The sequence below is a fragment of the Rattus rattus genome, chromosome 4 (assembly GCF_011064425.1).
Source record: "Rattus rattus isolate New Zealand chromosome 4, Rrattus_CSIRO_v1, whole genome shotgun sequence".
NCBI classification, from domain to species: Eukaryota; Metazoa; Chordata; class Mammalia; order Rodentia; family Muridae; genus Rattus; species Rattus rattus.
The window spans coordinates 180658016-180682624 of NC_046157.1; the positions used below are offsets into that span (position 1 = coordinate 180658016).

Below are 24609 nucleotides of genomic sequence, written 5' to 3' on the forward strand. Positions count from 1 at the left end.
TAAAACTAAGACTGCTACCCGACTGTGTACTCAGCCTGTCTGTTTAACCTGCCTTTAAGAAAACACCGTGAAACCATCCTTGCCTTAGATTTTCCTTGTAAATAACGTTTACAACCTAAGCTAACTTACTGCTGTGATCCTGCCCCTGACCCAGGAGTGTGTTTTAATAATCACTTGCTTGTTAAGGTTTCTATAAAGCATTCCTCATTCCTTCCCCAGGTGATGCTTTCTTTGCTGATCAATAAATACAAAGCAGAAGCCCTTTTTTTTTTTTTTTTTTCCCCCCGGAGCTGGGGACCAAACCCAGGGCCTTGCGCTTCCTGGGCAAGCGCTCTACCACTGAGCTAAATCCCCAAGCCCCAGAAGCCTTTGTTAGGGAGGACAGAAGACACAGGAGAGCACGGTAGAGGATTGTCTGGCTTGCTCAGGTTACACCAAGGAGAGGATGGCTCCTCCCTACTAGGGACACTGGTGCACCGGGGACTGGAGTTATTGTTAATGCATTCAAACTGGTGTGCCAGGATTGTTTTCAGCGATGTATACACACACACATACATGAGCTTGTGTCATACATACACACACATGAGCTGCGTCACATACAGACATATGAGCTGCGTCACACATATACATACAGTGTTACATGCTCTGTTTTTCACAAACATTTAACTTAACCTTCTCTTTATAGTCTTTCACATTAAGAAATATTAAAATTGGGGTTGGGGATTTAGCTCAGTGGTAGAGTGCTTGCCTAGCAAGCGCAAGGCCCTGGGTTCGGTCCCCAGCTCTGAAAAAAAGAAAAAGAAAAAAAAAAAAGAAGTATTAAAATTTTTCTGGAAAACAGACTTAGGTTGTTCAGAAGTCTGGTAATTTTTATACAAATCTACCTTCCATTTCTGGAGACTCAATATAACCTGTTTTGAAGAAGAAGAGTAAAGTGTCACACTTGTTCTGTTTCAGTGCAGTTCTTCCTTAGAAGGGGACGTTTCTGTTATGCCTTTTGCTTTCTGGATCTTGTTTGTTTGCTGACAGTGATGTGCTAAACTTCAGATATTACCTGCCTTTCACCTTTAGGAATTGAAAGGCTAACTGAGTGCCTTATTACTACTTCATTAAAGCATGCAGCTATGCATACCACCTGGATTTAATTTGTCTTCATATGTATAATTATTGTCTGCCGTATATAAAATTAAGTATTAAAGCCAAGCACCTCAAGGCAGGAGCATTGACAGTTTCAGCTAACTGGGCTGTACTGTAAGACCTTGTGTCAAGGGATAAAACCTTAAGTATTAAAGCTATAATTTTTCTCTTACATATCTTAGACAGTGATTTATTTGTGTGTGTGTGTGTGTATGTGTGTGTGTGTTGTTTGATTCTTGGGTTTTACGATGTCGGGAATGAATACAAAGTCCCCTGTATCCCAGGTAAATACTGTGTTCCTAAACGTTATCCTCAGTACTCTCAGACAAACTCAATTGAAACAGATTCAACTTTCGAAAAAGAAAAAAATCAGAGTTCCGATTATTTTCTTCTAAATTTCACTGATTATATACAGTCATTACACGGTAGCAGACTTGAACATGGTGTTGGAATTGTCAAACAAGCTGGACATGGTAGTGCACAGCAATGCTACCAGCACTCAGGATGTTGAGACAGGAGGATCTGGAGGAATTTGAGGCCAACCAGACTGCTTGAAATCCTTTCTCAGCAAACTGAAAACAGAAAAAATACAAACATGATACAAGTAGCTATCTCTTTGCCATCTTTTCTGCTATTTATTCCCTGAAGCTGCATGCAGGAATATGAAATGGGAGGTAGTGAGGTACTGATAATGGGGTGCAGTTAGAGGTCCGATGTCTTGGAAGCTTGAACAGGAAAGTAGCAAAAGGGACTGAGTGCAGAACAAACTAGGGTTTCAGATAGCAGATCAGTAACTGTGTTGCCATAAAGGAGGGCGTTTCCTGGCAGCACTCCTGACAAGTCTATTAATACAATGAGGAGAAAACTGTTGATTAACTGTGGGCACTGTGGTTAAAAGCAGCCGCTCCAGAGCCAGTGGGACTTTTTATCCGGGGTCCCTACTTCACCATCCGTAACTGGCTCCAACAGTCTCTCACTGATAGTACTATGTCGTGTTTACTAGTTGTTTGTACCCTTCACACATTTATGTTTTGAATTGTTACTGTGTTAGGTGTTATAATAAACTATATCTGAAAGAACTATTACACTTTCAGGAGAAACCACAACCTGAAAGATTATTAATGGAATTTCCACTTTCTAAGTTGTTAGTCAACACTACAGCAGCAATCCATTTCCATAGATGGAAAAAGGCCACAGGGAGGAGGGCTCCTGCTAATTACTAACATTTCTTAAATTTAAAAAAAAAAATTGTTGAAAATAATGAAAAAGGTTATAGTAACAAAATAATCCATTACCAGTTTTTCAGGATCCGGAGGATCTTGAGGTGGAGTTGTTGTGGAGGACCAGTCCTCTTAGGAGTCCAGGGGTGTGAGGTGGACTGACCCTTCCTCTCAGGAGTCTGGGGGTGTGAGGTGGACTGACCCTTCCTCTCAGGAGTCCAGGGGTGTGAGGTAGACTGACCCTTCCTCTCAGGAGTCTGGGGGTGTGAGGTGGACTGACCCTTCCTCTCAGGAGTCCAGGGGTGTGAGGTGGACTGACCTTTCCTCTCAGGAGTCTGGGAGTGTGAGGTAGGCTGACCCTTCCTCTCAGGAGTCCAGGGGTGTGAGGTGGACTGACCCTTCCTCTCAGGAGTCTGGAGGTGTGAGGTGGACTGACCCTTCCTCTCAGGAGTCCAGGGGTATGAGGTGGACTGACCCTTCCTCTCAGGAGTCTGGGGGTGTGAAGTGGACTGACCCTTCCTCTCAGGAGTCCAGGGGTGTGAGGTGGACACTCCCACTATTTGTTGCTGGGGTTTGTTGTTGTTGTAGTTTTGTTTTGTTTTTTTGTTTGTTTGTTTTGGCAAGTTTTAAGTCATTTCAATTTTGATGTTTGGGGAGTAAACCTAACACTGTTTCCTCCTGCTATGGCTTCAATACTATTATCTCTAGAAAATAATTTACTTCTGGAAAGAGTAGAGCCACCACATTTTTAAAATTACTATTCTAAAGTTTGATGAGACTTTTAATATTTCAACATTTTTTTTTCTTTAGCCTGATCTTACTGTGATCCAGGCTGGCCTATAACTGAAGATGCCCTTGCCTCAGCCTCCCAAATGCTGGGATGAAGGGCTATACCATCTCTCTGCTTCTGCAGTACTTCTTCTTTGTGAAATAGGGTGACATGGCCTACTTAGCATGCCATCCCTATGCACCACTGCTCACTGAGATGAGGTGGAGTTAAAGGACGTTGACACAAGTTTGTATAGTTAGATAAGTGGTGCACCTTAGACAGAGGATACGCTACACACCTCTGCTTGGGCTGGGCAGAAGCCTTCTTCACTTTTGGCTTTACCTTGTGGTAGTATTGCCCAGACACTGTAGCCAGAGACCATAGTTCTGGCCCTTAATTGGACTGCCCAGCTCGTCCCTCTTACTGGGCAGGTGGGCTTGACTGCTGTAGCCAGGCAGCTCCTCAAAATACAGGGAAAGTGTGACATAGCTCAAGAAGGGGTAGACTTCAGAGGGATGCTTGCTCCAAAGTTTTTAAACTAAGGTGTGTATATCCAGTTTTCTAAGAATATCCCAAGCCACAGGAGAAATACAATTTGTTAATCCTTGAATTTAATAGATGAAAATATTGAGAAACCACTTTTTAAATTAACCAATAGATATCAAAACAAAATGTGAAATGTTCTGTTTTGCTTTTGCCAGACAGGCATTAAACCAGGACCACACCATGGCTACCACTGAGCCACCTCCTCAGCCTAAAATGTGTTACCTTATAATAAATGAGGAGTCTTGACAGAACTAATATTTTAGAAAGTCCCTTTAGTAGTCCTCCAGGTATTTAGTTTCTTGGGCAGGAATCTAATTCTTTCTCCTATAAAGTTTACTCCAACACAGTAGGAACTAGAGAGAGAGCTGTAAAAGGACCGAAAGGCGGAGCCTCTGGCTTTTGTGTTGTGTTTTGAGAAGGGCCTGCTTGCATCTCATTATTCATTCATAGTTGATGCTGCAGTGTTAGTAAGGAGTGAGGGAGGAGGAAACACTGGGACGCGAGTGGGAACTTCTGGTTTCCTTGGAGAGTCGGTTATGCACATGATGTTTTGTGACACATACACAGGTGGAAGGGTGCTTTGATAGAGCAGACGTGCAAAAGGACCTGTGATGAAGGAATATAGATGGGACCCCACAGACAGTGGGAGATGAGCACTGAACATCGGTTTGGTTTCCTGCAGCTTTTTATTCTTCACTAACGACCTGCCGTGCATGTATTGGTTTGCTTTACATAGCATTGTTGAGTTCAACTTGTTCTCTCAACAGCCATTGAGAGAAACTCGCCTAAAAACTTCTCATGAGGTTCCTGTGGCAGCTTGTCGCCTCGACAGCCTCACCTCAGCTTGGTTGTCGAGCCTTGCAGTTTATTCAGGATTGAACTACAGCTGCTGGTTCATGCCTGGTGTCTGCCTGTTGAAAGGCCTGGACTCAGCTGCCGGTTCGTGTGTGGTGTCCGTCTGCCTGGAGGACTGGTCTGCAGCTGCTGAGTCATACTTAGTGTTTACTATGGGACTGAACTGCTGCCAAAGAAGATTGAGCTCACTGTCTAAGAACTATTGCTGAACAAGTCCACTTCCCCACGTCCTAATTACTTCTCTTCCACTACCTCTGCTGGCTGGTGAGCTAGAGGAGAGGTCGAACCCTTATTAAAAGTAGGTTGCAAAAAATTATGCCTTCAGGAACTTAAGCAAGCTCTGCAGCTATTACCTGCTAAGCGCTTGTGTGACCAGGGTTGGCTACACAGAGAGTGGTAGCAAGAGCAATTTCCCCTTGTTCTTAAATAAAACATTACAGTCCCTTTGGCTTGTTTTAACTTTAAATAGTGAATTGTAGCTAATTACAGATAACAGGGAGAAACTGTGTACTTCAGTGTAGCTGATCTCTTCAGAACAGGGTGTCCTTATTTCAGGTGAATGTGATTCTCCTCATGTAGGTCACTTTGTCATGAGTGGCCTTGAAACTATGGAATTATTAGAAATTATGGATTTCTTTTAAGGTAGGGTGTCACTTCGTAGTTCAGACTAGCATCACATTCACAGCAGTCCTTCCTCCAGCCTCCTCTGAACTTGTGCTGTGTATCACCACATTTAGCTTGGGATTGTGGAAATCTTTGTAATTGCCATTTAAAAGTAATGATTTTTTTTTTATTAATCAAAATGACATATTCTTAATTTTCTTACTAATACATTGTTATTCTTCAGTATGAACACAGGAGGGAGTTCATTTATTCTATGTTTTTGAGAGTTGAAAGGAAGAATGACGGGCTGGAGAGATGGCTCAGCGGTTAAGAGCACCCGACTACTCTTCCAGAGGTCCTGAGTTCAATTCCCAGCAACCACATGGTGGCTCACAACCATCTGTAAAGAGATCCGATGCCCTCTTCTGGTGTATCTGAGGACAGCTGCAGTGTACTTATATATAATAAATGAAAAAATCTTTAAAAAAAAAAAAGAAAGGAAGAATGACATGTAGCCTGAAATAATGCCTATTGAGTCAACAGGATTTCCTTACCTGGAATTTGATTATTTGAAGTTTATATAAATCTTTATCCTTGCTTACATTTTTGACAGAGCCGGTGTGGTAGTGCATGCCTTTAATCCCAGCACTTGGGAGGAGCAGGGCAGGAGATCTGTGAGTTCCACACTGGTCTGGTCTATGTAATAAGTTCCAAGACAGCCAAAGGTACACAGTGAGACCCTGTCTAAAAAGTCAGCATGGGGGTGCCACATGTAGCTGAGGAAGAGACCTGTTAGTTACCCTGGAAGAATGGCGGAGGCAGTCTCTGTGCCAAAGAGGAAAAAGAAGAGGGTACATACGAGACCTAGACGTTGCTACTGCTGCTTCCCCTTTGGTTCTGAATATTCTGAGTGGAAATGATTAGGAATAATGTCCTGGTGAAAGGGTGCACAGCACATGGACCAGCCATATGGGAAGAGTTACTTTGGAAAAGACATTTTTTCAAGAAGTTGTTGGAACTTCACAACCTCTGATCTCACGCTGGCTGCCAGGTGGAAAGGTGTGCAGACAGTCACGCCTGCAGTCACCTCAGAGAAGTGTCGGCACCAAGTGGGATGGGCCATGGATTCCATGCGTACGCAGGACCAGGGTGAGAGCACTGTGTAGAAGGTAATTCATGGCACGACCACTGAACTCTGAGGTCTACTTCTCCCTGGAAGGCAGAGTGGGAAATTACAAACTTTTTGTGACACCAGAGGGTACAGAACAGTCATATAGCCTGCAGGGTCTCAACACATACTTAGACTGCCTGCAGGAGGGGTCTGGCCATGCCACACTCCTTGTGGCTTAATGGGCATGAGGTAGAGGATACCACAGTTCTGCCCCAGGGCAACCTTTGACTAGAAGGCAGCAGCCAGGCAGTAGATGAAACAAGGGCTGCTGATGAATATGTGTTCATAGAGGAGAAGGAAAAAAAGAGGAGGAGGAGGAGGAAGAGAGAAATAGGAGTAAGAGGAACAGAAGAAGGTAGTGATCTTAGATGGAAAATTGCTGCAAAGAGAGACTGGTGTGCAGAATAAGACCATACATGTTCTTTGAAGATCTGCAGGTTAGCCTCGAAAAGGCTTTTTTTCTTGGTGTATGCCCTGTAATGTTTTAAGTATTTACTATGAGAAGGAGCCTTTAACAGTAATGAAGCTCTGGCAAGTCTTCACTATAGTCTAGCCCACCTTCAGGACTTACCTACATGGACTACCACTGCTTCTGAAAAGTGGGTGCCCAAAGTGGGGCTCAAGTATAGAACAGATCTGCTGCTGTATCAGAAAGGACCTCCATTTTATCATGCCCGCTATTCTGTCATCACTGAGCTCAGAGGCGACAGCTTTATGAGGTTCTCTCCATGGGGTTTTCAGCTGGAGGAAGTCATTCTCCACTTTGAGCAGAATCTCAGGGAACATCTCTGAGGAGCTGATGCTATGTTACGTGATTGAGCCCTCTACCATGAATAACAAAGACTTGGAAACCCCAGAATGCATGAAGAGGAGCCAAGTTCAGGAGTGATTCTTAGCTGACTGATGGGTTTCTTCACCACAGAGAGGTGACCAAGATGAGGTTTGACTTTTCAACCTGAGAGTCCACAGTTTACCAGCAACTCTGACTGTGTGGCTTTAGTCTGCCCCAAAGGAACATCACATTTGGGGATCACAGGTCCCCATGTTCTGTTGCTTTAAATGGAAAATCTACTCCTGTGGCTTAGCTCACCCAAGGACTTCAACCAATATTCTCAATAGTTGAAAATCCATTGAAGGTCTGGAAGTCTTGAAATCCTGAGTGATTGATGCATTCTCAGTGAACTTATTTACCAAGTTTGTATGTGAACACAAAGTTATCCAGTATTGTATTACCTATTAAAATGCATCCTGGAGAAATCTTCCTGCTTCCTTGGAGAGCTGACATGCCGAAGACACCCAAAGGCACACCCACAATAGGTGATGAAACCCAGTCTGTGGTGCCTCTGAGGGTCTTGTCTGTGCCTGTGGCCGTGCAGCAGCAGGGGTCTGTGTCAGTGTCTCTGCCCCACGTTACCACCATGTGCGAAAGCCCTGATCTGGGCTGCCCCTGGACCATGTAGATGTTCAAGGGCTGCCTAGAGCTGGCCCACCCCTCACTAGTTACAGCACTTGGGAGAGCTGACCACACCCCTCACCAGCTGCAGCCCTCTGGAGAGTGGCCCCCTGCTAGTAGAACTGGGTAGCACAGTAGAGCTGGCCCTGCGGCAGGGGCAGGGGCGTGGGTGAGCCAGCCCCAAGGCTCTGGAGCACTGGAGAGCTGGCCCCAACTCTCATCTGCCATGAGGTGGTGTGGTGCAGGAGAGATGCTTTCTTTCCCTCACCTCTGACCCCCAAGGTGGCAGGAGAGCAGGCCCTGTACTTCCCTGTGCTGCACAGTAAAGCTGACCTTGGTGGTGAAGTTGCAGGCAAGCAGGACCCAAGAACATGAGAGGAGCTGGTCCCAGCTGCAGCACGTGGGAGAACTAGCTGGGGCAGTGCTGGAGAGCTAGCACTGGTAGTGTGGGTGTGAGAGAGCTGGTGGGCTGACCAGCTCAGATAACACCCAGGCCCAGATCCAGGGCTTTGAGCTGGCCCACCCCATCATCTATCCCGTCTGTGAACTGCTGACGTGGGTAAAGGGACCAGTCCTACAGACCCAGAGCCACTGCAGGATCTCCATTAAACCGTGCGACAACATATATCCAAGAGGAGCCTGGGTAAGGATTCAATATTGATAGTGTAGCAGAAGCCGGAGGCCCTGAGCCTGACCGTGATTCATTACAGTGAACATTTGCAAGTAATGGTGTTTGAGCAAAGCACTGTGACACACTGCAGCTTCCACTGCAAGGTGGATTTTTTTGTTTGCTTGCTTTTTGTTGGTTTCTTTTTTTGTGGGCAGATTGCAAGGACAGAGAGCAGATATAAAGAGACAGGGAGGGGTTTGGGGATTTGGCTAAGTGGTAGAACGCTTGCCTAGCAAGCGCAAGGCCCTGGGTTCGGTTCCCAGCTCCGAAAAAAAGAATAGGGAAAAAAGAAGAGAGAGAGAGAGAGACAGGGAGATGAGTGGGATTGGGGTGCATGATGTGAAATTAAAAAAATCAATAAAAAGTATTAAAAAGAGAAGAGGAAAAAGAGAGGAGAAGACTACCTACCACCTAGTTGTCCCATGTACTTAATAATGAAAAACAAAACAAACAGATCTGGTGGAATCTGATTCTCTGGACATCATTTTAACTTTGTTTCTTGAAGCTGGATGTAAACTTAAGTCTTGGAGACCCCCCCCCCTTTTTTTTTTCACCAAACAGCCTCACTCTATAGCAGTTATTTTGGACTTCCTGTGTAGCCAAGGTTCTCCGCACTCCTGAGTGATGGAGTTGCAGGCATACACCACCACATTCTGACCCCACTTTCCAAAGTCACAAAAGAGCCGGCAGAGTGGCATTTCCCTACAGTCTCAAGACTTAGGAGGCTGTGGTGGTATTGCTTGAGTTCAGTCTGGGCAAATAGGGAGATCTGCTCCTGTGGGGGTCAAGGCGGGCAGATAATTTTTTTTTTTTTTTTTTTTGGCAAAGATGCTATGCAAAAGTAAAAAAGATTTTTCTCAGGATTCAACCATTTGCATAAAAAACAAAACAAATCAAAACAAACAAAAAACCTCCTTTAGCCCAGGCTGGCTTTGCTGACTCTGCACATACTTGAGGATGGTGTTGAACTCCTGACCCCCTTTCCTTTCCTGCTGAGTGTCAACAATACAGGCTGCTTTATTAGACTGCTTCAGGGCCTGAGCCCAGGGCTGCCTGAAGGCCAGGTATGTGCCCCCGCCAAACTGTGTCGCTTCCAGAGCCCTCGGGGTTTACTTTTGTTTTTAACCTGGGCAGAAGAGGTTGACACTTTCTTTGAACATTGTGAGGCTGGTTGGAAACTGTTGTCCGTGATTGTAGTGTGTGTTGAACATGATGAGAAGTGCCACCAGAGGGGCCTTCGGGGACCCGTGGGTGGCGACCTCGGTGTTCAGATGAGCTCGTCTCTGATGGGTCCATGGTGCATGCTCCTTTGCAGGCAGGACATTTTGTGAGGTATTCATCAAAATAGTGACATAACACTGAGGCGGGCAGGAAACCCAGTGACTCATGTGTTATGTAAGAGGCCTCTGGAGTGGACCTTGCCCACAGACTTTGTTACACCACTGTCACTGCCCTGCTGAGTTTCCACACTCTTCACTTGAGCCTTCACCTCTGAGTCTGTCAGCTGCTTCCCCACCCCTATAGTACATTCTCTCTGGGCCTCAGGTTGGCAAATGAAACAAACAAACCACAGAAAGAACTGGAGACGCTGGAGGGAGTCTCCCTACCTGTGCCTTCTTCAGTGCCTGACCTCTAGTTAGCTGCTCAACGTCCTTCTGAGCCTTGGCTTCCTCACATTTAAAATAGGTGGTTTTCTCTCTCTTGTCTCCATCTTCCCTCCTGCTTAGTTCTCCCTTTGATGATTTCTCTGTGTCTATTTTCTTACCCATATTTTATTTCCTCTGCCTCTGACTTTTTAATCTTAGGCCATTTCTCCTTAATCCCCTGTTCGCTTTTCTCCCATTCTTCTCTGCTGACCTCTCATGTCTCTCACCTCCGAGTGAAGTTTTATTACTCCTTTCTGATGCCAGGGTCGTGGAGAAAGAGACTGGAATTTTTGTCCATGGCATAATGTTTCAGCCGTGAGAACTCTTCGGTTCCCCTGTGAGGGGAAAGTTGTGCATGTGATGTGTAATTAAAGGGCAAGTGAATGTGGATGCTTTGTTAGTCTTCTCTGACAGCAGCTGGGAAAATGACTTGAATATAATGGGTTTTTCTATTTTTAATGTTGAACAGGTTGATTTTGTAATTGTTCTCCTTATTTTTACATTTTCTTTTGTGGGTAAAGAACCACAGCATGCATGTGAGGGTCAGAGGACAGTTTATGGGAGTCATTTCTTCTACCATAAGAGTTCTGGGGACAGAACTCAAGTTGTCAGGCTTGGGAAATGCTTTGCCCACTGGGATACCTCCATCTTGCCATAGCGTTACTATTTGGGTGCTGAGGGAGTGTTGCTGTAGTTAGCATTTCTGTCCCCTCTTGGCCGCAATGTTTGCCCTGTGAAGTTTGAAGGCAAAGGACAGGTTTGCTCGTGTGAAGCTCATGAATGTCGATGGCAAATGCTGTGTAGAACGATTAAAATCCTGTGTCTTCTGTTCCTCATCAGGAGCACATTTTGCCTCTCGAGATTGTGGTGTACAGTGGTGTACAGCAGAAATTGAATGTGAGCTGTATGTGTAATTTCAGATCTCCTCTCTGTCACATTATAAAGGAAGCAGCAGAGGCCAGAGGTAGCTCAGTGGGTGAGACAGGGATCCGCATTGGATCCCAGCACACACGGGAGCTCGTGTGCACATCTGTGGGTGAGACAGGGATCCTCATTGGGTCCCAGCACACATGGGAAGCTCGTGTGCACATCTGGAGCACTGCCCAGGGTTGAAGTAATAGGATCACTGGGGTTTGTTGGCTGTCAGACAATGAGAGACCCTGTCTCAAGTAAGGAAGAGCAGAGTAGTGCAGCAGGAGGCCGACTTAGTCTGTCTCTGAACATGTGCACATCTATCTAAGTGTGTGCACCTGTACCATACTTTAACCCACAAGGTGTAGAAAAAACCCACAAAAATCAATTAATACACTTAATTCAGAATATAGAATATCATTTCAACTCACATATACATCACAATTTTACTTTCTTTTTTCATACCAAGTCTTCCAAATCAAGTAACTGTCTTCACTCATTTTATTACAGCATTTAGTACTAACCTGCTTGAAAATTCAGCAGGCATATGTGGCGGAGGCTCTTTGTAATGAACTCCAGAGTCTTAAAAAATGACTTCAATAAAATATTCTAACTTAAAAATCAAGTATATATATATATGTGTCTTACCTATGTGTATTATGTACTTTAGGGTTCTAGAAAAGTTTGAGGTTGCTGTGTAGTGGCATTCTGAGAGCTGGCAAGTAGAGACCAGGAATTAAATGCTGTTGTGTCAGGCCCGTGCAGTCTAGTGTTGTCGTTTATAGAGTGCTGAGCCGGGGATGTCCCAGTTTGTGAGAAGTGCAGGTTATGCCAGTATAGTGAGGTAGCCGTATTTAGTAGTTAGACCATAGGAGCACAGTGATGCGTCTAACATGTGAAAGCATTTCCCTTACATGTGATAGCTGTTTTTATTTCTACATATGAAAATGTGATTGGCTTAAGGAATCATTAACTCAATCCCTGTTGTGTGTGAGGCAACTGTAGTTGACCGTCTTGTGATTGGGCAGGACGTGGTACCTATCAGTGTAAACACATGCCGTAGCCTGCCCCATGCCCCTGCTTATCATCTGTGGAGAGATGGGGCTGAGGCATTTTGAGCAAATCTCATTGGTAAAGTGCTGTGTGCATTGCTTTTTTTTAAGACCTGTTTGCTTTCAGTTTTAACCATGTCCCTTTCTGAGTCAGTTAGCATTTGGTCGTCCACAGAGTAACTGTGTTGCTGCATTCACCTCAGTAGAGTCATGCTTGATAAGTTTCTTCAGTTTTAAGATGTCTTACCTAGAAGATAATAGTGAAGATGAGAAGAAGGTTCAGGAAAGCTTGCTGAGTAAAACTGCAGGTGTTTATCATGGCAAGGCCCCTCCTGGTATTCTGGTGAGTTCCCTTCTCCCATGTCTCTCTCTCTTTGCTTGAGGCCCAGTCTGGGTAGCACCGGGAAGGGACAGCACCTGCTGAATGAAAGTAGAAAGTGCCTCTAGTGTGGAAAATGTATTGTGGTGAGTTTCTAATTCTTAAAATGTTAGTAGAGCAAAGAGACTGCCTGCTCTCCCTTCTTGCCTTTATGCTGTCCTTATTCTGTTATTTAATAACTGTATGCCGAGAAGAAATGTGTTTGCTCTAACTTGTCTGCAGCTAGATTTCAGAGTAGTGTGTTGAGTTCTGCTCTTGATCTCAGTGTGGTAGTTGAGGGGGTAGAAGTCACTTAAGTTTTATGGTTTTTATTGTCCTGGCCAAATCTCCTATAAGGCTAAGCAAGTATTTTGAAACTGGCATTTTGTTTGGATACAAAAGAATGCCTGTAGGCTACTCTTTTTATGACTATGAACAAACAAAAATATGCTTGACATGTGGGAGGGGGTTGAACTGTTTAATCTAGTTTTCTCTTGCTACAAGGTACAAAGTCAAACTTGGCTTCTAAGCTTGAGTTCTTGAAGTCTGTTAAAGTGATGTGAAGACAATATCATTTAACTCGTTAGCTGGTAGAACCTTAGGAAAATAATGTGTTTGAATACATTTTACTTGAATTACTTTGGTTTTTGTTTTGCACAGGGTCTTGGTGTGTTGCTAATGCTGTTTCTATAGGTTGGCCTTGAACTTACTATCCCTCTGCCTCAGCACTCCTGAATGTTGGGATAACAGTCCCGTGCCACTAGGGCTGGCTTAAATGCTCATTTTAAAGTAAGGCAGAGGCTAAATAACTATTCAGATAATCTGGAACTCCAAATGAAAGTACTGATGTTGTTGTATCTTCTCATTAAATTGCCTTGGTTACTTTTTTTTAAGCAAATATGATTGAATATTTTTATGGAAATCAGCATGAAGTCAACAAAATAAAAATAATTTCTGAAATCTGTTAACTTGGCTGATTTTAGTTTTAAAGATATAAAAGCATTTATGCTGCTGCCGTAGGAGGTTCACCATATTCTGTATGACATTTGCTTGTAGGTCTGAGCTCACCAGGGGTCCACGTGCAGACTTTTGACTTAGCAGCAGCAGCATTAATGGAGTGTGAATATAACATAAGCTTCTGGGGGAGACCGTTTTATTTTGAAGTCTATTGTTTAATATAAAGGGTGTGTTCACATGCATTCACGCACATTTGTCTTAAAGGTCAGAGGAAAGGATATGGACACACTTATTTCTCTATGGAGTATTTATGAAGTCCACTTAGCACCACACACTGACTAGACTGCCCATTGCAAGAGCGTTTCATTGATGTTTTGCTACTGATGTTTTCCAAGGGCAGTCATAGACACTTGCTTACACTGCATTAATTCCCTTATGTCACTGATGTGCTGTGAGTCACCACCCCACCCCAAGAGAGTTTTCTGAATGACTAGTGGCTGGCATACTAGATTTGATATCTGCTTAATTAGCTATAATGATTATCCAGAAGTTTGACTTTCGAACGAACATGGGTGTGTGCAATAGAGTCTTGGCTTCTAAACTAACTAGTGCTCTAAGTATTGAGTCAGGCAGACAGACAGAAGGATAAGGCAAGAAGTCCTGTTTTCCTGAGTACTAAACTTGTGGCGGAAATTAGTTTTGAAATTCTGTTAATGTCTTCACTCCACTCTCCCCACCCCTATCCCCACAGCTCCCATGCTGAGCTGAGCTCCATGGCTTTCCTCCTCCACCTCCCTCCCCCTGTTGAGGAGTAGCACTGGGTGTTTGCTGGCCCCGCAGAGATCCTTGCACCCAAGAGTGTTCTAAAATACTTGTGCTCTGATGGACCCTCAGGCTGCTGACTTAGTCTTAAAGGAACTGGACACAACTCTAAAAGCTCTGAAATCGCACCCTTCTCAGGCGGGAAAGTGTTTTACACACTTACATATTCTACAAAATCCATGCACCCTTCTCAGGCAGGAAAGTGTTTTACACACTTACGTACTCTACAAAACCCATGCAGTAGGACAAGGAAACCATAGGCTCACATTCTAGAGAAAATAGCTTCTGCGTGTGATGTTGTTTTTACCCAATTGAGAACAGGGCAACTTTTGTCAGTTTTCATGTCTTATCATAGAACTCCCCCCCCTTCCTCAAATCCTATTTATGCTCCAGAGGACTTCTCTAAATGTCTTATGTAAGTCATCAGTCCTGCTGATGCTATTTTGTAAGGGTAGCATCTTAGCTCTGTGATGAAATCCTGTTTGTTACTGGGTGCCTTTGGTAGACCGTCTTAGCATTAGCTGCATATCCATCTGGAAGGGAGCTTGCCTAGAGCGTGCATGTAAGTATCTGTAAGTATGGTGACTCCTAGGCTCAAGAGACTGATGAGTTCGAGGCCAGCCTGGGCTATATGTTAAAACTGTCTCAAAATGAAAAACAAAATAGAGGTAAAGAAAAAACATGAATCCACCTCAAGTGAACCCGGGGCAAACCTGAACGAGGAGTTGATAATCTCAGAAGTGTTATTACACACACAGATTGTATAACCTCAGAAGTGTTATTACACACACAGATTGTATAATCTCAGAAGTGTTATTACACATACAGATTGACCAGCAAACAAGTGAATCTCCACCTGGGGTACAGGAGCTGGGCTTGTAGAGGTCCTCTGCCACCTTACGTTCTCACACCTGCCAACAAAGCACAGTACCACAGCCCACATAGGCTGGCACTCACTCGTGAGATTGACACTATCTTGGGAAAAAACCAATTCCTCAAGGACAATGAAACAGGAAAAAAAAAAAAAAAAGGCAGGAAGTGTCCCCTTCAACTTTGGTAACTGAAAGCTTGCCTCTGGTCATCAGTTTGAAATAAGGTGACATTTTGGAGTCAGTCACTTGAGAACTTTGGAAATACTATAATGTAGTGAGGTGGTACGCTGGGTCTAGGGATGCCGCAGGGGCCTTTGATGTGAGCCAGAGAGGGAGCCCAGGACATGGAGTCCCTGCTAAGCCCCACTGTGTTCCCTCACACATAACAGACTGAAGCAGTAGGGAGCCCCCCCACACACACACTCACACACACACTCACACACACACTCACACACACTCTCTCTCTCTCTCTCTCTCTCTCTCTCTCTCTCTCTCTCTCTCTCTCTTTCTATTTTTGAATCCCCCCTCTGGTTGCCATGTCCTCAGTCAGTCTCTTCCAACCTTCTTATTCTTCCTGTTTTCACGGTCTTCACATTTCAGTGATATGTACTGAGCACAGACATGTTGTGTTATTAATTTTGGTTTGTCTGGTATCATCTCACAGTTAGATTGGGGTTTTGTGTTTTTTTTTGACAAAGTACCACAGAAGCAATGAATCCGTTTTAATGAGTCACCTCTTGATTATTTGATTATAGTAGTGTCTGTGGGTCCCACACTGTAAAAGTACTGTTTTCCCTTTTATATAAAAGTGTGATTTGGCTACCTATCGTCAGCAGGGAAGGTTTAGATGGTTCTGCTTTTCCTTAACTGCGGTTTTAAATACAGCAGGGCCAGCTAAACAAGCAAACTCAGAATTGTACTAAAACCAATTCTATTTTTACTCTAAGTACAGCTTTCTTTCTAAAGAAGATATTGTTCTATAAGACTTATTTTTTAAAGATTTATTTATTATATATAAGTACACTGTAGCTGTCTTCAGACACACCAGAAGAGGGCATCAGCTCTCATTACAGATGGTTGTGAGCCACCATGTGGTTCCTGGGATTTGAACTCAGGACCTCTGGAAAAGCAGTCTCTCCAGCCCCTGTCAGACTTAGAGATAACGATGTTCTTAGCCTTGAGTTGTTAATGTCACTGGACTGTGGGCCTGCAAGTGTTAATAGCTGCTTTGTTAGTAGAAGTGCTGTGATGGTCCCAACTGCAGTGGTAATTCATGGGGCTCATTGCTACCTGAGCTTTACCAGGCTACCATCAGATGCAGGAGACCTTCACACAGAATTCACAGTTTCTCAGCATCAGCACCAGCATCACTTGGCTGTAGGATTTAACTAAGCCTCTTTTAAAGGGGGTGAGAGAGGTCAAGAAAATGAAGAGGGGAAGATAGATGAGGTTTAGCATGTTTTTCCCGGGGCCTACAACCTACATGAATGTTAGACTCTTTGAGAGTCAAAGTACAGCTCCAGCCTGGGTACAGTCTAATCTTCATGTAGGTTCTAAGTCCAGGGAAAGTGTTGATTCTAAAAGAGTCATTAATTCTTGGCTTAGAGGTCAGTGCAAAGAACCTCCAGTAGGGAGGGATGCTTCAAAAAGGAAATCCTGTATTCTGGGGTGGCCCGCAATTACTCCTCTTCCTCCTCCTCCTCCTCCTCCTCCTCCTCCTCCTCCTCCTCCTCCTCCTCCTCTTCCTCCTCTTCCTCCTCTTCCTCCTCTTCCTCCTCCTCCTCCTCTTCCTCCTCCTCCTCCTCTTCCTCCTCCTCCTCCTCCTCCTCCTCCTCTTCCTCCTCCTCCTCCTCCTCCTCCTCCTCCTCCTCCTCCTCTTCCTTCCTCCTCTCCTTTTTCTTGATTTATTTATTTTATTTATGTGAATACACTGTTGCTTTCTTCAGACACACCACAAGGGGACATTAGATCTCATTACAGGTGGTTGTGAGCCACCATGTGGTTGCTGGGAATTTAGCTCAGAGCCTCTGGAAAAACAGTCAGTGCTCCTAACTGCTGAACCATCTCTCCAGCCCTTGAGATTTCTTAGTACACATATCTCTGAAAGTTCCTAAAAGACAATGACATACCAGGAGATGTGGCTGGGCCTGTCTCTGTGGAGCTGCTTGATTTCAAGTAGGAGACCTGTCCTCTATGGGCTGTGGTTTTTATACCAAACACAGTCCATAGCATATGCCTTGTCTATTGCTGAGGGTTACATCCTCCTCTGAGGGGATAAAGAATACGTGCTTTGGCCATCAATGCATAGCTCACACAATGAGTACATTAAGTACAAAAACTGCCATTTTGAAAGTAATCTGAGAAGTGATTTCGTTTACATAGGAAACTCCCCTGAGCACATGGAAGATGCCTTGAAAACAGTGGTTGCAAACACAAACTTTACAGCTGTATCTAACCAGCAGGTGCAGTTCCTACTCCTGAGTATTAACCAGATAAAGTCCTAAAGATTTGCCTTAGACTCGCCAAGAGCTAGAAACACCCAGGGTGAAGGGTAAACTGGAGGTCATTTATATCTCAGAATAATAACGATGCATGGGGCAATATACATCCCAGAAAAATAACGATGCATGGGGTAATACACATCCCAGAAAAATAACGATGCATAGGGTAATATACATCCCAGAATAATAACGATGCATGGGGTAATACACATCACAGAATAATAACGATGCATGGAGTAATATACATCCCAGAAAAATAATATGTAGCACACATTGGTATCACAGACCAGACTGCTAGCTGGGCATGTGCCTTTTTTTTAAGTTTGAGACCGACCAAGGCAACATAGTGATCTTGTCTCTAAAAACTAAACAAAACCCCATAACAACAAACAAACAAAAAATGCACTAATACATACAACACTTTTTTAAAAAATCTTAGATGCATTGTGCTAAATCCAGGAAATCCTTGCATAGTACATAATTCTGTTTGTATGAACTCAGGAGACTTAAGAACAGAAAATAGGTAGTTGGAGGAGGAGAGATTCCACAGAGGGGCATTGGGGACTGGAGGAGGGGCAATCTGATTGTTCTATGTCTTGATTGCTATGACTATATACATGCTTACCTAAAATACACAGGTTCCCAACACCCACATAACACCTGACACACTCTCCTGGCCTCTGGGCACACCTTCATGCAGATATAGTTACACATATAAATAAATTCATCTCTTTAAAAAGTTTATATAAGTATATACTATGAAAGAATAAATTTTTTTGTTTGTAAAGTCTATTTTGAATAGTTCAAGGTATAGCCATTTGAACTCTTAAAATTGTAGTTTAGAAAAGAGTCAATATAAACATTTATCTAAAACTTCTCCTATGTAGCTAGTCATTCCATAGGTTGATGTAATTAATAATAGTTTGATAGCTTTCAAAATCTCAAAACTCATTACATTTCCTAGTAATTTTACTTTTTATATTTCTCCTTATTTGTCAGCCAAGTTAGATGTTCTCTGTACCCAAGTCATCTCATATATTGGACATGAAGACTGGGCATGTTTTATTTGAGAGATAAGAACTAAACTATTGGAAAACTTCATTATAAGACAGTGTCTTGAAGTTAGAAATGAGAGAAATAGGGATGAAAATATAGGTAGGGACATGATTTATTTCATTATATGGTGTTGTGGGAGCATCAAACAGGTCTGGGCTTGTCAGTGTTGTGGTGGGGGTTGGGGAAAGAAGTTGACATTCCCTATCCTGTATGCTGAGTGCCTGCCATGTTAGACTCTGCTCATTATTTTGAAATCTAAAGATGTGTACAAGAAAGCATGTAGCTTTTCCTGCTCTTCTGAACATGGTTACTGGAGAAAATACCCTGGTATATTGTTGAATGTTAAAACTGTAGCTCTTTACATTCTTGAAGCCTTGTTGTATAGATTGTAGTGTTGTATGTGTTGAGATAACCCTGGCCCACCTCTCATTGTGTAACCGTGTGTGTCTGGGTTGTTCATGTGTCACCAAACAACCCACACTGACTCCCCACAGGAACTTCCTTTTCAGACCAGCAGACTCTCTTGTCTATACTTTTCTGCTGGGCCACGTAAAGGGTTCTTCAGAACAACCTGTGTGGATGTTGTTTGCTCTTACGGGTGTGTTTGAGACTTAACATTCTGAGGTGAGTGTCTTGTCACCATCTAAGTTAGATCTATGCAGGTTTTCCCCAGGGAGGCTGTTGCCAGTGTCTGGAGAAAAGTGTTTGGTTTCTGTTGTGTGAGCATCACTTTTAGGACTTTGAGTTGACTGGTACTGGTATCTAAAAAGTGTGTGTGTGTGTGTGTGTGTGTGTGTGTGTGTGTGTGTACGTGTACACAAGTGGTTGGCACTTTCACAGTTTTGCAGATGCCATGCTATGTCCTCACGTGACAAGGTAAAGGGATGCTGGCTCTTAACTTTATCTTTATATAGGACACCAGTGAGGAAGGGGCACTTCTGTTCACTCTCATGATCTTCCCTGAACCTGACTAGGTCTAAAGGCCCATCTCTAAACACCTTCACTTTAGCATTAGGGCTGCAGTGCATGTTCAGTGCACGGAGTGGTGGGGGTAGGAGGCACATAGAGACATCCACCCTATAACATCACCAATGTATCTGAAGTTTCAGTTTGTTCCTTTAAATACGTGGAGGCCAGGCCTGGTGGTGCACACCTTTGATATGGGTATCTGTGAGTTTGGGGCTAGTCCTAGTGTACACACAAGTTTCATCCAGGACAGCCAAAATCATACCATGAAATCTTGTCTCAAAATAAGGTCTGTACTGGGACAAGTGGGCTCTCTGAGAGTTACTGCTACTGGGTTTCCTGTGTAGTCAGCAGGCTGTTCTGGCCATTTCCAGGGTTAGGACCTGTTACGGTCCTGGCCTCCATGTACTTTTGTTTTTGTATCCTACAAAATTTAAACCCAAAGGATTTCATACCTCTCAAGAGAAAACAAGTTTCAAAACAGCCTGTATTTTCCTACATTTAGCAACTAAATTTACACAATAGATTTTTATGTATAACAGCATATCTCTTAACCACAGTAATTAAAATCATTCTGAATAGATGTTGTTATACTTAATTATGGACTGTATGCTCTGGTTGATGTAAGCTTGTTACACATTTAGAACATGGTTGTTTATGGCTGAATAGAGATGTTTAAAAGTGGCCATTTTCCAGTTTCTTTTTTAAGGTCTATACTGTTAGGATTTTTTTTTTTTTTTTTTTTTTTTTTACAAATTGTAACAGTATTCATTTTACCATCACCAGAGTCATGTAATACTGACTCTGTGTTCTGCTTGGTGCGGTGCAGCAGATAAAACAGCATGTTGTACGAGTGTGTATCTTAAGAGGACAGGGACATGGAGGTGTGCTGGGTGGCAGAGAACATGGCTGGTAAAGAGGTGAAGTGCCTCCACGTGAATTTCACCTCAGTTCTGGTTTGTAGAAAATTCATCTTTCACATAAAATGGCTGTATACCATGACCACAGAAGTGGGGACAAAGATCTGCGTTTCCTTCCCTTCTTCATGAGATGCGGACTCTTGATGCCACAGATAGATACTCATGAGCAGTACATGAAATGGTGTTCAGCATTGTTAGCTGTTAAAGAAATCCAAATCTTCGTGAACCATCACGGCTGAGCAAACAGTAATGCCTCATTGTGTGCGTGTGCAGATAATTCCACCTTGTAGACCTTGCTGGTGGTAAGATAAAATGTTAGAGCAGTTCTGGAGAACAGTCTGGCTGTTCTAAAACAGCCACGCCCTTAGTTGTTTGCAACTGAAAAGTTGCACTCCGTTGTGCACACACTGTGTGGATACTTACAACTGTGGATTTATGTGTAATAGCCAGAAACTGCAGTTACTTGTCCTTCAAGTAAAGAGGTTTGGGGGTTTTGTTTTCTTTTATTTTTAATGGTAAGTCTATACCATTAGATACTGTGCAGCAATAAAATAGAATGAGTTCATTGATACAGCCATCGGGATAAGTCTCCAGAAAAATATGTGTGAAAGAAGGCAGTGCTAACAGCACACATACTTCATGGTGCTGTTCATCTGACTTCCTTTCTAAGATGGCGGACATTTCAGAAATAGAGAATACATCAATGTTGCCAGGGACTGGGGAGGAAAAGGCAAGAGAGAAATGTGTGTGACTGTATAAGGCAACAGGATCCGTGTGCTGATGGTGGTGTTCGGGTTCTTTACCCACCCCAACCCCATCCTAGACAGGTTTCTCTGTTGTAGCTCTGGCCATCCTGGAACTCACTTTGTAGACCATGCTGACTTTAAATTCAGAGATCCACCTGCCTCTGCCTCCCAAGTGCTGGGATTAAAGGTGTGCATTAATACTGCCTGGATATTCTGGTCCTTCCCTGAGACAGTGTTGGCATCCTGGTTGTGATATTTTGCAGGTGCAATCCCAAGTTCAGGACACTCAGTTGAGTGGACAGAGGATTTGGGGCAGCCATATCTTTCTTAGAGCTCTGAAGGTCTACATTGATCTCACAGTAGAAAGACAAATTTACTTTTATTTATTTGGTATTTTATAGGTAGGATCTCATGCAGCACAGGCTGTCCCTAAACTTGTGATCCAGAAATGTTAATTTTTAAAAACATGACGATCCAGGTATGGTGGCACTCAGGAGGCAGAGGCAAGTGGATCTCTGTGAGTCAAGGCCATTAGGGTCCTCTTAGTGAATTTCAGGCCAGCCAGGGCTGCACAGTGAGACTCTACTCCAAAAATAGAAAAATTTCAAAAATTACGCATTTAATGTGTGCTTAATCTGGCCTTGCTATCAAAGCCAAAACAACCGTCCTCACCCTAAAGCCAAAGCTACCCTGTTTATAATTGTTTCATAACTACAATGTGTTTTCTTTATAATTCTGACATCTTCCCACCTTAGAAGACGGTAGTAAGCTTGGCTGCTTGTGTACATTGCTCAAAGCAGGCTCTGTGCTCTGTGCAGTTGGAAACTTTGGAATACCCCGGGGAATAATCAGGGTCATATGCTTCAGGCTGCCAAGCAGCTAGACCCTGGTTACAAGTCTTTCTGTATTGTTGAGTGGAATCTGTCCTGCCGTAGGCACTGCCTGTCTCTGGAGGGTAGGCTGAGTTAATGGTCCCTTTCTTTTTTTTTTAGGGGATCAGCACTTTGGCCCTGTTCCACCTAGGACTCACCTGACAACACAGAATGTCTCTCTAGAACTTTGCAGAGATGGAACTTTGAGCTTAGGGCAACCAGAGCGGGTTTAGAGAGGCCACTCTGTGTAGTTAATAGTTCGGACTCATTACTCCTAGAGTCCAATAAAAATTGACTTCTGGATTAGCCTAAAGCTGCAGGGTTTCTCTTGATCCTACATCAAGGGGAAGGACTCTCCATGGATTTGGCTTTAACATAACATTAAGGTGTCTGCTGAGTGATGGTGTGTTGTTCAACCACTGGAATGAGATCTGACAGCCTGAGGACTAAAGGGTTTGTTTGGGTGTGGGTTGGATTTTCAATGGAAGAGTTGGGGTAAGCTAGGTTTAGATGTACCTCCTCACCCTTCAATTGCAGGGCTCTGGTGATCTTGATTTGAGTAGTGAGCTGAAGTTGAGAAACAAAAACCCCCTTTGTGCTTTGAACATTGTGGGAGACAAGCATTATGCTCTGTTGAGGTTCTGAAGTGAGGTTAACCTGTGTTCGTCCTGGGACAGCTCACCACAGTTTGCTTGGCGCAGCATGTATCTGAACCATAACATCTCAACGATCAGTTGTATCTCTTGTTTCTCTGAGAAGATGAATCTCAAGTTTCTTCTGGGGGTGGTCCCCTGGGCCTTTTAGGCTGGGCTGCTGTGGTCAGAGTGGATGCAGTGGAGTGCAGAGCACCTTGGCAGGAGTGTGCTGTGACAATCGGGTTTTTAGGTGATTCTCTGTAGGTCCTGAGCTATTGATGGAGGGAGATGGAGTCAGTTGGCCCCACCCTGGAGTGTGAAAGGAAGTAGAACTTCCGCAGCCTCGGCCCCACTTAGAGGCTCTTCCAGCCTGAAACATCATCGTCCTGTAGAGCCATGCAGTGTAGCCAGGGCAGCAGGAGAGTAATGGGCTCCGAATGGCAGATGAGAGCATATGTTTAGTCAACTCTTTATGTCATTGCTATTGTCACATTTAGTGCTGACGTCATTATTTTTTTCTTACAGTCTCAAACCATGAATTATGTGGGCCAGCTGGCTGGGCAGGTGCTTGTCACTGTGAAGGAACTCTACAAGGGCATTAACCAAGCCACTCTATCCGGGTGCATCGATGTGGTCGTGGTGCGGCAGCAGGATGGTTCCTATCAGTGCTCACCTTTTCACGTGCGCTTCGGGAAGCTGGGTGTCCTGAGGTCCAAGGAGAAGGTGGTGAGTGCATAGTTGCCATGGTGATCTGGCTTTTCCTCCTTACTCTTTTTTTTTTAAAAACTTGGCATGCTATTGAAGACTGGGGTAAGAAATCAACTTTTTAGGTACTGCCTTTCAAGCGGCTTCTAAATTCAAGACTCTCTTATAGAAAGTTTCTCCAAATGAAAAAGAAACTGAAATCATGAAGAAATTCAGAACAAAACTGAAGATAGTTGCAAACAAGGAAGTTGGGCTTATTTTGAAAAAGAGATTTTACTTTACTTAATATAGCACTTTAAAATAGCATAGGGCCAGTGAGAAAGGCTCTCGCCATCAGTCCCGATGACCCAAGTTTAACCCCTGAGACCCACATGGTGGAACAAGAGAACATATTCAAAAGTCATCCAGTGGCCTGCACATGTGCCCTGTGGCTCATGGGCACTTTTTAAGGTTTAAAACCTCAATATAAAAAGGCTCTCTAAAATCAAAAAAAAAAAAAATGCAGGCTGGAGATACAGCTTGGTCAATAAAATATTTGCATAACATGCACAAAGCCTATCTAAGCACTGAGGAGGTAGAGATAGAAGGACAGAAGGACAGGATCACTTTCAGCTCAGCCACAAAGCAGATGTGAGGCCAGCGTGGGATCTATGAGAACCTGTTATTCATTGATTGATTGATTGATAGGTGCATACACATATATGATAATATTGTTGTACTAATTATGAGTAGGTAGACTAATCTCATGTAATCAAGTGTCGATTATATTTATTTTAAAGAAATAAATGCCCCAATTGAATGTTTGTATTTTTCCTCTTTTGCTCTTAATGGTGGTGGGCAGTGGTTGGGTGTTTTTAGATTATCCTTTCCCTCAAGTGGTGGGCAATATGAAGGTTTTTGAATTGTGTGTGTGGTAAGGTTTGGAACTGAATTAATGATAAAGCTTTGTAGAGCATGCATTTCACTCCCACGTTCACTCCCAGGTGATGTCAGCAGCTCTTACTGAGATTTAGGAGCCCTGTCGGACACTTCCTACTTGGTAGCACAGGTGGAAACGTGTGTGCTAAAGGACCGGCACACACAAGTGGAGAGCCCTTTGCTGGGGTCTTCTGGGTGTACATCTCCCTCTGCTTAGGCTTGAGGCCTTTGAAAGTGAAAGAAAGTG

General features: G+C 43.7%; 1 protein-coding gene and 2 pseudogenes across 4 annotated transcripts in view; all 3 read left to right on the forward strand.

Annotated features, from left to right (window-relative positions):
• Positions 1-24609, forward strand: part of Lpin2 (lipin 2) — a 73723-nt gene that overhangs the window by 12412 nt on the left and 36702 nt on the right. For 2 of the 4 annotated variants that reach the window (XM_032901755.1, XM_032901756.1), the window contains exons 1-2: positions 12249-12377; positions 23265-23465. In XM_032901755.1, coding sequence (XP_032757646.1) covers positions 12273-12377; positions 23265-23465 — 306 coding nt within the window. In that variant the 5' untranslated portion in view covers positions 12249-12272. Of the gene's footprint in view, positions 1-12248; positions 12378-23264; positions 23466-24609 lie in introns of those variants that run through there. The other 2 variants (XM_032901757.1, XM_032901758.1) reach the window with 1 other exon arrangement.
• On the forward strand, positions 5940-6660 carry LOC116898597 (annotated as a pseudogene).
• On the forward strand, positions 6651-7247 carry LOC116899717 (annotated as a pseudogene).